The 13,066-nt window shown below is 43.4% G+C and overlaps 1 protein-coding gene across 4 annotated transcripts in view; it reads right to left on the bottom strand.

Moving 5' to 3' along the window:
• Positions 1-13,066, bottom strand: part of REEP1 (receptor accessory protein 1) — a 71,828-nt gene that overhangs the window by 41,020 nt on the left and 17,742 nt on the right. For all 4 annotated transcript variants that reach the window (XM_059817902.1, XM_059817903.1, XM_059817904.1 and 1 more), the window contains exon 2: positions 2,166-2,238. In XM_059817902.1, coding sequence (XP_059673885.1) covers positions 2,166-2,238 — 73 coding nt within the window. The remainder of the gene's footprint in view (positions 1-2,165; positions 2,239-13,066) is intronic.

Genomic DNA, 13,066 nt, shown 5'->3' with positions numbered 1-13,066 from the left:
GCCACCACAGAGATGATGTAAGGAATAATTTCCAAGTACCGGAGATGAGAGAGAAACCTTTTGTTCCCTCTCAGTATTTTTTTTTCCATTGGAAAATTGTAAAACTTAAAGTTCAAACAGCTTTGAGAATACGTCTCTCCAAAGAAAAAGATATGGTAGAGACAAAAGTTGTTAATTTAACTGAAAATTATTATCTAATTAGCTATATTTGAAAATGGGGATCCCTAAGCAGCTTTGCTGGAATATTAGGAAGCTTAAGGAAGTAAAATCCATGAAAATCCTTGAATCAGAGAATTAGACTGTGTTACCTAAGGCTGGGATGATTGCAGTAGAATAAGGGAAGCCTGGAAAGAAGGCAGTACAAGAGGGATAGCCACACCAGGTCCTGCTCTGGGGCAGGGAGGATGGAGGTGGCAATAAATCCGGATCTCACCAGCTTTGAAATGGCTTCCGCCATTTTCTCCCCAATGCAGTGGGGACAGTACCTGTAGTCTCTCTCCATCTCCCTGAAGGTACTGAAATTATTCCCCGAGCACCTGTCACCCAGCTACGTAACTATGTCCCTTGAGCACCTGTCACCCAGCTATGTAACTATGTCCCTGAGCACATGTCACTCAGCTATGCAACTGCTCCCCTGGGATTTATATATATATTTATATTTAGTGTTACAGCAGTAGAATGGCTTTGCCAAATGCCTGACAGCATTGTCTTCCCAGGGCAGCTTCTGCCAGACTTCTTAGATAACTGCGACTACCTCAAAGCCTCACTGCCAGCATGGTTCTGTCAGTTAGGCATACTGCTGGCAAAACTTTTCAATGCAAACCAAGACCTGGTGTGGATGGGCTTGGATCAGCCTAAAACACCATTTATCAAAATTACTATTACCAAGCAGAATAAAAATAAACTGCAGTGATACAAGTTTTGACTAGTAAATGAAGGTTTGTACTGTGTCAGTGTAAATTACTACTTTTTAAATTACTACCTAATGGTTGTATTGCCACAACTGGTGTGTTAAACTGAAAAACAATTGTAAGTGCAGAACAGGTCTTAGATCAGCTGTTCCCACGTGTGGGTCATGACCCCATATGTCTGATGCAAGCTCCTCTTTTGCAATTGAATTTCCAACAGGAATTGTACCCTTCAACAAAATATTTTCCAGAAAAGGACTGTGGAAATGTTAAGTATCAGTGGCAGACACTGTTTGGGGATGCTAGCACACGTCTTCGGCATTTCCGAGCAAAGGGTGTACAAACCTTAAGAAGTACAGCTGTGCAAGGGCTGCAGGGACATTTTGCCTTAAGTATCAGATGTGTTCTGGAACAGTTATGGTTCTCAAAATATCCAAAACCATTATCTGAAGGAGGGGACTGATAGAAAGGAATAATCTCAGCAGCCACAGTGAGTCCCAGTTTGAGCCTACACTAAGGACTTAATGGCATAGCCATCTACACTGTTACCCAGAGGAGAAAATGGGCTTGTTATCCCTGGGATCTTAAGAGGACTGAAGAGTCAAGATCTGGAGGCTGAGCCGGGTTCAGTGAAGTTAACAGAGCTCAGGTTGTGAAGGGCACTACAAATCCTACAGGACCCCCAACAGCATCCAAGTGGTTTTGATCCTCCCACATTTCACTTTCCCTGATGGCCCCATATGCCTTTAGAAACTGGGTCCCAGGGAACATTTTTCAGCAAAAGATTGCCAGACCTGCCTGTAAATAGGTTGCTCCACAAGGAAGGATGTTTCTGTCTGAGGATTCAGTCATATGTGCTTCAAGTTGCCTCCTCTGATCCTCATTTTGAATGAGCAGCTAAAGCTTCAAGGCTTTTTGAAAAGGCTTTGATTTATTCTGCTCTTCAGAAACAAAGGAAAACACACAAAGCTCTGGATGCCAAACACCTTTTAAGTCGGCCGTATATAGCCTGCACCACCAGAGAAAAAGCATACATTTGACAAAGAGCACATCAAGTCTGCAGAGGAGCCAGAAACGCAAACCCAGGTCTCCTTATTTGAGACTTGTGCCAAGCAATCAGCCAGTCCACCTCAGGCCAGTCTTCCCCTTGCACTGGTTTATGAGTTTTCCCAGAATACAGGCAACACCTTTAGAACATGGTGAGGAGCAATCTTAGAAAACAAATCCTGCTGCACAGCCACAAACCTCATTACTCACATATTCTTTGATGTCCTTTGATTTCACGGCTTTGTAAGAATAATATGCAGGGTAAAGAGTGCCAAATATAAGCCTGGAAAAAAAACAAACAAACAACAAATGGATTAAATTGATTTCCTGTCACAGAGAAAGATTTTTTTCCCCTGTCTGTTAAACGTGTTTCTTCCACTAGCAAAAAGTGTTAGGATTTGATTTAAGCTTGAGTGCACTAAGTACAGTAGAGGAGTGATTTTGCATCACTGAATTCAGAGAAACTATTGCCAATGACATGAATGAAGAGCAGGGATTCAGGTTGACCTTCCTTTTGCAGTGGTTTCCATAGCTGTATCTTATGAGTAACACACAAAACAAAACCAACCAACCAAAAACCAAAAAAGGCCACCGCACTTTTAAAAGGAAATTAAAAACCTGATTTCAAAATAATCTACTGTGACACCAGGAATATAGGAGTATTGCTTTCAGACACAGGACAAAATGAGAATTATTTGTCCAAAATCCCTTCCACCTCTATTCAATACTTTGAAAAGCTGGCAGAGGATAAAGTAGCATCCAAGTTCTACTGGCGCAAGGGTTTGAATGCTGGGGCCTTATCCTACATTAAATCTGCTAAAGGGAATAGCCCTGCACTGTTTGGTGAAGTTCATTTGGGCTCAAAGGAGGAGAAATTTGCCCACCAAGATATGCCAACAGGATCAGGCCTAAAAATCCCAGCTCTACTGTTCTTTCAGACAGTTTTCTTCCATTTTCAAGTCTGAAAGGGATGCTGTCAGCTTCAAGATTTCATGTAAGAAAGAAATAAGGATCCGTAAGTTAAAAATAGCACTACTGAGAAAAAAAGGTTGAGAATTTTTTATACTAACTCCTCTCTGCATCACTGCCTAGCTGCTTATTCACTTCAATTATTCTGGACATGAGCATAGGCTTGTCAAAACCACTTTGCCCTGTTCAGGTTGCAGTCAGTTTTATTCAATGCAGTAGGATGATGCTGCAAAGTCTGAATTTAATAGATTGCAGGGGAATATTTATTGGCTTGCAGCTACCCCTCTTTCCACTGGAGCTTTTGCTTTAAATTCATACAGCTGTTTCCGCTGCTCTTGGGAATGGAAATGATCAATGTTTCAATCTCTAATTGTGGAGCCACATGGACCCGCAGTCATCTTCTCCATCGTGCCAGTAGCGATTGTGTGCCATGGGACTCATAATTACAGTTGAGTCCATTAAGTGCATAAGACATTAAAAATTAACACTCTGGGATATGGCGTACCATCACACTTCCCGTAGTTCAAGAAGGTATTTGTGAAAGAATGGGGTGAGCCAGCATACATCTTGATTTCCAAGGCAGTGACTGAAGACAATTTGCCTGCTATTCATCATGCTTACTGTAGCATAGCTTAGCAAAACCTGAAGCACAATGCAGACTTCAGAAAAGCAGCTACCGAGTGAGGAGATTCAGTATTTTACAGAGGCTTCGCACTGGCTTCAAAAAGCTTTGCTGGAAACAGTCAGCCCTGAACCTATTTCACCCACAGGGGCTGTGCTGTATGCAGGGATTAGACACAAATGCTCAAAAGGCTTCTGGGAAACCAAATGCATTTTTGTCCCTTGCAATATCTTAACAAACAGCAATGCTGGTTAAAGCAAGGAAGAACACAGAGACAATAGCTTGATCCTGTTCTCACTGAAGCTAAGAACAAATATTCCCTCTGAGTTCAAAGGTAGCAGGACCTAATCCAAAGAAGGTAGAGCTCACAAAAGGAAGAAAGCTCCACAATATTCGAAACTAACAGCTGAGGACATGAATAATATTTTTGGCTTTACTTATAAAAAGTACTGCATTTCTGTCCTTCCTTCTTGGCCCAGGCTGGCTGCTATCTCACGCTTTTATTTCCTGCAAATAATCACTGAATGATTGATATTTGTTTCCTCAGTTTGTGCTGGTAACAGAAAGTAACTGGATCCTGAAGAAGCAAACAGTTTACAGGATCACTAGAAAAGAATTAGTTGCAGACAATAAACACTTGAAAAAAATTCCTGTGAGGGAAGGAAACTGTGCAATACCTTTGCATAAGCAGAGCAAGGAACAGTTAATAAGGTGATGTGCTCTCCCTAAATTGGAGATCGAGAGTGTCACTGATCTGCCTTGCAGGGTGTTGTGTGCATATATGGACATTTGTTACTGCTATAGTTTGCCAGACTGAAAACTGTTTCAAGGAATGTTGGATCCCAGTCTTGTCATTGCTGTGGCTTACTATGTGGCTTGGAGTCATTTAACCTTTGGGTACACCCTAAAAATGGAAGACAAAAGATGTTCAGGCATTTCTGTAAAGCATATTCAGAGTTTTGGAGACAAATACCTGCACATAGACATATTCTGGATCAGGCTTGAGTACATTTTATTTAATTCAAACATACATGTCAATCCTCTATCTCTTCCCTCAGTTCCTCTCCCCTGCTGAAGACAATACTTCTCTCTTCCCCCTCATTCAAGCTTCCTGTGTAATTAAAAGTTATCGTTGATTCCTGCCTTCCTTCATCCCCATGCTCAGACTGTTGCCAAATCACTCCTTCTGTACACTATACACAAACCAAGGCTGAATCTTTGTCTCTCTGCCCAAGTCACTAAGTCATTCCTTGTCTAAATCTCCTTTCCAGCCTCCTTTGTGTGGTTTCTACCCCACCTGGATGTACCAGTGTTTAAAACTCTCTTCCCCTGCCACCTCACCCCCTGCCCCTTGCCTAACAAGCTGAATCTTTGCTTTATGTGCCTGAAAAATGTTGCTTCTAACTACTATTGGTTTGATCTTTTATCACATCCTACCTCAGTCCCTTCTCTCCTTTAATGACTGTAGTGCCACCAGCTTCTCACTCTGCTGTTCCTTCTATGTCTTCTCCCACACCCTGGAGCTCCTGTGCTCTTTGCTCCCCCATTGCATATCAGTCCATCTCCTGCAAAACAAGCTGTTCCCTGACAGTTATCCTGACAGCCAACAGTTTGAGAGGTAGCAGCCCAAGCCACACAAATTCCAACCACGTCATTCCCCACTTCCTCCTCATCTCTCTACTCTTCTTCTGCAACACTCCAGTTCTACCTGATGTTCTCTGAACAACACCACAGGACCTTCAGCTTTCCTCACACATCCCCAAAACCACAGCACAGACCCTCACTTCCCTTCCACAACTGCCAGCTGACCTGGGAACCACATGTGCTGTGACTCCTTCCATGGTACATGCATTGACTGCCTGAATGGTGCCTGCCAGCTGGCAAGCCAAACTAACGACCTGCCTATGGAGTTAACACTGCAGCTTTTACCTCCTGGCAGACATGGCTATGAAACAATCTCCTATCCAGCAGCTAATTCTTATGAATAATGAAGAAACTTAGTATTTGAGACCTCTCTGACCCATCTATTTTGGCACAATCACTTTGCAGATCCAGAAGTTAGCAGCAGTGGAAAAACAGACTGCTTAAGCCTCATTTCCTTAGGAAACCAGACTACAAATACAGAGTCAACTCACTCCCCACCCATTTCCATCTTTCAAAGCTCCTTTGAATGAGCTATGTACCCTGGAAAGCCTTGGCTCTTTTACCCTCTGTGTAAAAGCAGAAGCAGACATCCTGATCAGCAAACCAGGGACTCCTAGAGCTTGATGTAGTAGTTGCTACATTTAAAGCTACAGAGATGAGTTCCTACAGTCTGGGCTAAAACAAACACATACCCTCAGGGTATAAGGAAAGGCAAGGAAGGAGTGACATGCATCAGCGAGTTAGGAAAAGCTCACTTGCAGCACTAAACAAGTAACCACAACAGTCTAACAATTCTTACACTGCTCCGTGCTGGAGGTCTACATCAATTACAATCGCCTTGGAAAAGGACAAAACAGCAGCTGTAAAGAAATCACTGAAGAGTCATCTAATTGTGCAACAGGAGGCAAAAATCTAAGTAAAAGGTTAGTCTTCCTAAAGAATAGGTTAAGGATTAATCCTGAAAATCTTATAATCCTATTAGGAACATCAGCAGCAGCAATCCCCAATCTGGACAGCTACGTGTCCTTCTGGTCATTCTTTGTCAAAAAGGACGCAGTGGAGGCAGAAGGGGAAAGGAGAGGGGCAATGAATGTGTGTGGAAGCACACTGGGGAAGATCCATAAGAGTGACTGTAAATGCTGCAATTGTTTCTTTTGCAGCAAAGACAAATAACTGAAGTTATTTGCTCCTACTCTGGATGCAGTGTAAGAGGATGTTCAACTGAATCAAGAGAATAAAGTCAAAAAGGAGGGGAGAAACCCCCAGGAGTTAATCTGTGGAACTGAATGACTGTGTTTGTTTGTATTATTACATTACACAGGATTTGGTTTTGGTTATCATTATTCAAGTTTACCACGAAATGAGACAGCAAAGGATGAAGTTTCCCATATTGTGGGGTTTCCTGATTATCAGGGGAATATTAAAGCAACTGAACAGTTGGCTCCTCTTTAACAGTCTCTGTCATATTCCAGGGGAGCAGCTGCACCATCACCAAACCTCCTTCTGTCTCCACTTACCAGTACGGCCACAGCCAGCCCTGGCTATTGTATCTTTCTGTTTCTTCTCCGGATCTGCTAGTGCAGTGATCTGACCATTACAGAGCACAGGCTAACCCAGATGTGATAATATTCCTAATGGAATCTAGGTTATAGCCTGGGGATCAGCATCAGAGCTGGCACCAGCACTTGGGAGGGCTTCACACAATGTCTTTAGTTCTGATGATTTGGTGATGCTGTTTTGCTCATGAGGGGCCTGGTCCTACAGTCATTTACCTGTAAAATCAACTCTCACATTCTGTACAGCAGCCACTGATATAAATGGAAAGACTCTCAGAGATTCTCAGGAGTACTGGCCAGGACTCAGATTACCTCCAGAAAAGCCTGCATATCCATTCTCTTGAGTATTTCTAACCACACAGGTATTTTCTGGATGGTAACCTACTGTTACAAATACACCAGCACAGTTCATATCCCAAGCCATCCAAGTTTTGCTCATCTAGTTACCATGCCAACAGTGGTGTTTGGACTGCCCAAACATTTAGAACATTGTACTACTACAACACAAATAGAACAGCCCTTATTTTGTCCATAAATAACTAATGTTTCCCTATCATGGGCACACAGCAGCCAAGATGGCAAACTTCTGATCAAACACAGGGTTGGACACATTTAGGAATCACTGAAATATCTCCTATTTCCTCAACATGTTCACTGGCTAGTGTTTGCTTCATACACACAGAGCATCAGTTGAGCTGTCACTGCACCAGTGTTCCTCACTGAAACTGCCAAGAAGGGAGCCAAAAGGTTTGCATTCCTTATTATCAGTCCTAATTAATGCTCACACACTGCCACCGACTACAAATAAATGGCACTGTCTTTGCACCAAAGGTTCCCAGTTTAAATCCAACAGCTGTGGAAGTGAAAATAAGCAGCACACAAGGTCAGGGAAAGGGTTAACGCGAGGCCCTTGACAGGCCAAATGCCTGGTATCCAAGAAGGGATTGGGGTGGAGGAAGCACCAGCTGCAGGGGAGGAGGGCTGGTATTCCCTGGGAGACAGCTCCTGCAGATTCTTTGTGGTCATTTTGCAGTAGAATAGGTCCTGCACGGTGGCTCCAGGGCAGTCAGGAACTTTCCTGTTCACCCTCAGGATGACAGCTGACGCCATCCCCACCCTGGGCCCCAGGAGGTGTGGATACCCAGCTATGCCAGCCTGACACCCCGATACACTCCGAGAATACCAAAGGCATATGGTGCCTCAGCGACAAAAACATCCTCCAAGGAATGCACTGGGCCCTGACACCCCTGAGACAGATCAGGCTCACTTCAAACTCCATTTGCAACTCGAATCAAACATCCTCTGGGGTTGGTTCAGTGCTGCTGAGGACAATCGTGCAGCTGTGCCCATGTCACTTGGCCAGTCACGCACTGCCTCCATGGGTATTAACAAGGTGTAAAGCTCCACTTGAACAGTCACCCAGCACATCTCTCTGCTTCAGGAAACGTTCCTCCCAACCTTCCGGGTGGGTGACCTGCTTAGCTCCTCTGGGCTGCTAAGACCTTGTCCTCACGAGCGCTTCTGAAGTGCCCTGCACACCCATAGCACTGAGGAAACAGAGGGTAGACCCAGGAGAACTCAGCGTCTAACACAAAGACACTCCGCTTTCCATCCAGATCCACCTCTGACTTCTCAGCCAGGCTACTACAGAAGCAAACCGCACACTTTGACTTGGTTAACATATCCTAACAGCAGGTGAAACCTAATCGCTCCTCTTGGTGTAACTGCGGGGTAAAGGGATGCCCAACTGTCCTTCCAGCAGAAATAGCAAGAGCAAGGGCTGTCCTTGATGCTTCTAATTTAAGCAGTCTTGATCCTCCCAAAGCAGCACATACTCCTCTCCAGTTGACACCACCTTGTTTTTTTTTTCCTCAGCGAGGGCACCCCTCACATGGGAGCTGGAAGACAGCCAGGCACAAACAGGTGAAGAGATGTAGTGAGGGGGACGGGTAGAGGAAGTGGCCTTGGCCAGCCTGGAGCTATCACACAACTATTACATTTACTCACATTGAGATTCTACATCCAGATTTGTCTAAAGAAGGCAAACATTATTTCCTTTTCCTCACTTCTTGTTAGAGGCAGAAGATAGAAATGCTAAAATAACAATACTGCTGGTAGAGAGACATTGTAAAATATTGGGATCATTAAGATCATGCACCTGACGACTACTAAAACCACCAGCAGTGAAAGGTCTCACAGGGTTGATATTTACACTGACACCCTTGAGTATCATACTTAAAGCCCAACCAAGACTGAGCAGGTACTTCACCCTTCACAGGTTTATTGTTCCAGGCTGTCTTCAAACTCAGGCAGCATTGCATCAGTTTACACACAAGCTAATGTTTCCAAGTTTTCTTTACAGTCCTTCAGAACAGAAAAGGCCTGTGTAGCTGCTATAAAAATACCCCGTAGCTCTGCAGCTATTTTAGGAAGCAAATTTATTGCAGGTAGATGGCTTACTAAGCTGGTCTGTTCTACTTCACGCTGTGTTCAGTGGAGCTGTCTGGCCCAGTGGAGACGGGCTACTGACTAGTAAGGAGAATTTGTTTGCCCCCGAGGCAATGCTTTAAAGGAAGGGTCTGCATGGAGAGTGTGTAGGGCTGGTGTGTGGCCCCGACCATCGGTGAGAAGCTGCGGGTTGATAGGAACACTGTGCCTGGCACACGCCACGAGGCTCCGAGCAGCTGCATGCAAGAGATAGTGTTTCGTGGGCCTCATCTGAGGCATTTGCCCTGTCGCTGCTCCTCCCCTCTCTGTGCTTCAGCTCAGCAGGACCGCAGGAGAAAGCGGTCCAACGCACTGAGCTTTCTCCCAGCGCTGGCACAGCCCACCGCTTCGTTCGGACCCTTTCGGGGGAGAACAAATAATTCAAAGTGTGATACTGAGTGGAATAAAATCTGTGCCTTTCAGAGAAGAAAACATTCTCTGCTCTGTGACCGGGTCAGATCTTCACCCAGCTTCAGTGCTCCAAGAAGGCAGGCAGGGCTTTAGCATCTGTGTGCCCCTGATGTTTTCCCTATCCAGTACTGACCATATAGTTCCTGCTTTAAGAGCCCTGTCTTTTTCCAAGCCAAATATATGGCAATTTGAAAACTAAATGGTATGGTTTAGATGGGAAGGGCTGCTTTTCTTGACTCTGGAGAGGGGGATGTTTATGTGGAAAAAGGCTTTTTTAGAAGCATTGACATTATATTCCAGAGATGACAGATGGTTTAAAATCTGTATTGTGAGTTAGCCTACAGGTTTATAGTAGGCTCATGATACAAAAAGGAACAAAGAGAGACATACAACCTAACCAAGCTTCTTTCTAGGCTAAAAAAGGTATAAAAAATGGATTGCATATCAACAAAGCAGCTCTGCATTATTTTCGTATAAAACCACAGAGATCATGCTGCAAGTATTATTTTGGAGTTATTTTAACTGATGCTATGTGAATCAACTTTTAGGAAGTATAAACACGTACAGGAATCCCAATTTAGAGCATAATCCTACACTCTGTGTATCCTAAAACTCAGTTCAGGTCATGGAAGTCTTTAATCAAACCGTAAGTGCTACCACTGTCTGAGGAGATGGTGAGAAACACAAAAGCTCCTGTTTGTCTATTCCTGACTGAAAGACAGCTTTAGACGTCTAGTGTTGTACTCATGGGACAGAAAACAGGAATAAAAAATTAAATGAAACTATAACTCGTTCAAATCAATTGCAACATGGGATCTCTTTAGAGTAATGTTACTTTGGCTTCCCAGGGACAGAATATTACTAGAAGTGGTTAACTAAGTGCAAGGAATATTTTAGCTCACCAATATAATTTAAAAACCAAACCAAAAGACCTCTTTGGCCCAAATATTCAGCTAAAGCCATGAAAAATGTTGACGTCCCATGGAATCACCATCAGTCCTGGGTTTCCAACAGTGCAATTCACAGACACAAATCAAGCGGTCCCAAGGCTGCTCTGAGTAGCACCAGCTCTCAGAGGTCTCCACAAGCTCTTGGAGGAGGACGGAAACCCCAGTTAGGTCTCTACACTAGCCAAGGAGAGCAGTTTGGTATAGGAACAGGTATCAGGTACAGTCATGGTCAGCTTGGTGCAAAACAGCCTGCAGAGAAAATCTTACTACTGTCTGGTCATTTCTATATATATGCTAGTAAATCAACAATAAGCAGCGTAACTCCTTCCATCAGTAACTGACCTTAACTTCTTACATCTCTGAGGACTTTACAACATTAACCCGAAAAACTACAAGACCAAACATTTGGAGGGGACCAGCCACATCGAAAACATGTGGGACCCAACTCAGTCATAAGCTCTGTGTTCCAGAGCTGGTACTTAACTCCTAGTTAAGTGAAAAAAACCAAACAAACAAAAAACCCCAACCCCATCTTTAAAACACCTCTTCTCATTTTGATAGCACATTTCAAAGAAGGATTTCAAAGTGCAGTATTGATATTAGTGACCTGAGTATCAAAGTCAATTGCACTTCCATTGATTTCTGATTATTTCTATTTCATTAGTGTTTTATCTCTATTTTAAATTATAAGGACAGTAAGACCCACTTGAAATTATGCAAGTAGTTCATGTCAGAGACATGAACAGTACCCAGTTTTCAACTCCAGTTTTAAAGCAAGAGTGTAGGAAAACTAAGGCAAGATGATTCTACAGGTAATTTCAGAATATTCAGACCATCTTAATGCTTTCGTTAGTATGGGAATCAGAATGCCACATGCTATATATAACAGCTGCGACATTGCAGGGAGTTCACAGGCCATGCAAACCACATTTCTCTTTATGGCCCACAGACAGACACTGGTATTTCTTCTGGGTACTATAACAACATTTTAGGGAGGGGCTGGGCACTTGCTTTATTTACTAGGACCTACATAATTTTTTAAAAAAAGGAAAGAAAGGAAAATGAGACACTGTCATATAGCTTGAAAAAGAAAGACTTCTAGTCTTTTCTCATATGCATTTGACAAGGATTTCTAGTGTGAATTTAATAGAGTTCTTTCCTCCAGGGTCTTTTCTCATTTCATTCATCCTTTTTAATCCCTCCATTTTATACGGCTAATAACAGCACCTTAATGAAATGCATGGTATAACTGAGATAAACAAGGAGGGAAAGATCTCCAGCTGGAGCTAAACTGATACAGACCAGCCTCCAGTCTGAGCTAGATATAAAGGAGAGGAAATCAGAAGGAAGCAAGCCTCTGTAGTGAAGCCACAGATCACTAACGAATAATCGGAGCTTCTGGCTACACCTCTGAATTCAGCTTTGACTACCAGTAAAATTGTTTGTCTCTAATTAAAATAAATTAGAAGAAAAATGACCATTTAGTGGATAATCCTAAATCATAGTGTTAGGATAAATGATAAAAAACAGCAGGTAGGGGAGCCTAAATAATGCCCTGAGGTTCTCCTGAAGAACACAGGGGACAGCCAATGCTTTGGCTTCTGTGCCAAGGAGCCTCATCAGTAGGGCTCACTGGAGAGTAAGAGAACTTCCTCCAGGGTTGACTCCAGAGGAACCAGACTCACCCAGCACCTCAGGAGCAGCACCAGTCCCCTGTCAGATGTAAATCTTCAGCCCATTTCCTCCCATATCAACCAACAGCGTCTTAGATATTAAAAAAGCCCATCAACACTAAACCAAACCATTGTAAACACCTTCCCCACACTCTCCCATCTGAGAAAAGAAAGAGCAAAACCTATGTGACAGATATCATTTAGTGTACTACTGGAAACTGTTCAAGTGCAAGAATAGCAAATGTAATATAAGAAATAGAAATCTGTCCTTCAGACTAGAATCAGAGAGTAATTTAGGTAGGAAGAGATCTCTACAAATCTTTAATCCAAAACAGGACCAACTTCAAGTTTACATCAGGTTGCTCCAGGCCCTGTCCGGTCAATTTTTCAGTACCTCCATCTCTGGACCCTGTTCCAGTGTTTGCATACCCTTGTTTTGAAGAATTTTTTCTTTATATCCAAACAGAATTTCCTTTGCTGCAATTTGCATCCACTGCCTCTCACCTTTTCACTGTGCACCTCCACAAAAAGCCCAGCTCCATCTTCTCTGTAACAACCCATCACGTTTTTGAAGACAGCACTAAGATCTCCCCTTCTCCATCTCCTACTCAGGCTGAACAAACTCAGCCTACTCACCTATCCTGGGGCACCATGTGCTCCAGCCCCCTTCCACTGGATTCACTGCACCTTCCCGGTGCCCTCCTTATACTAGGGAGACCCAAATGGGACACATTACTCCAGCCAGACACTGTCTCACGTTTGCCAAATAGAGGGGAACAATCACTTTCCTCAACCTGCT

The sequence above is a fragment of the Gavia stellata genome, chromosome 5 (genome assembly GCF_030936135.1).
Source record: "Gavia stellata isolate bGavSte3 chromosome 5, bGavSte3.hap2, whole genome shotgun sequence".
In the NCBI taxonomy this organism is placed as follows: domain Eukaryota; kingdom Metazoa; phylum Chordata; class Aves; order Gaviiformes; family Gaviidae; genus Gavia; species Gavia stellata.
This window is presented reverse-complemented; position numbering and strand designations above follow the sequence as displayed.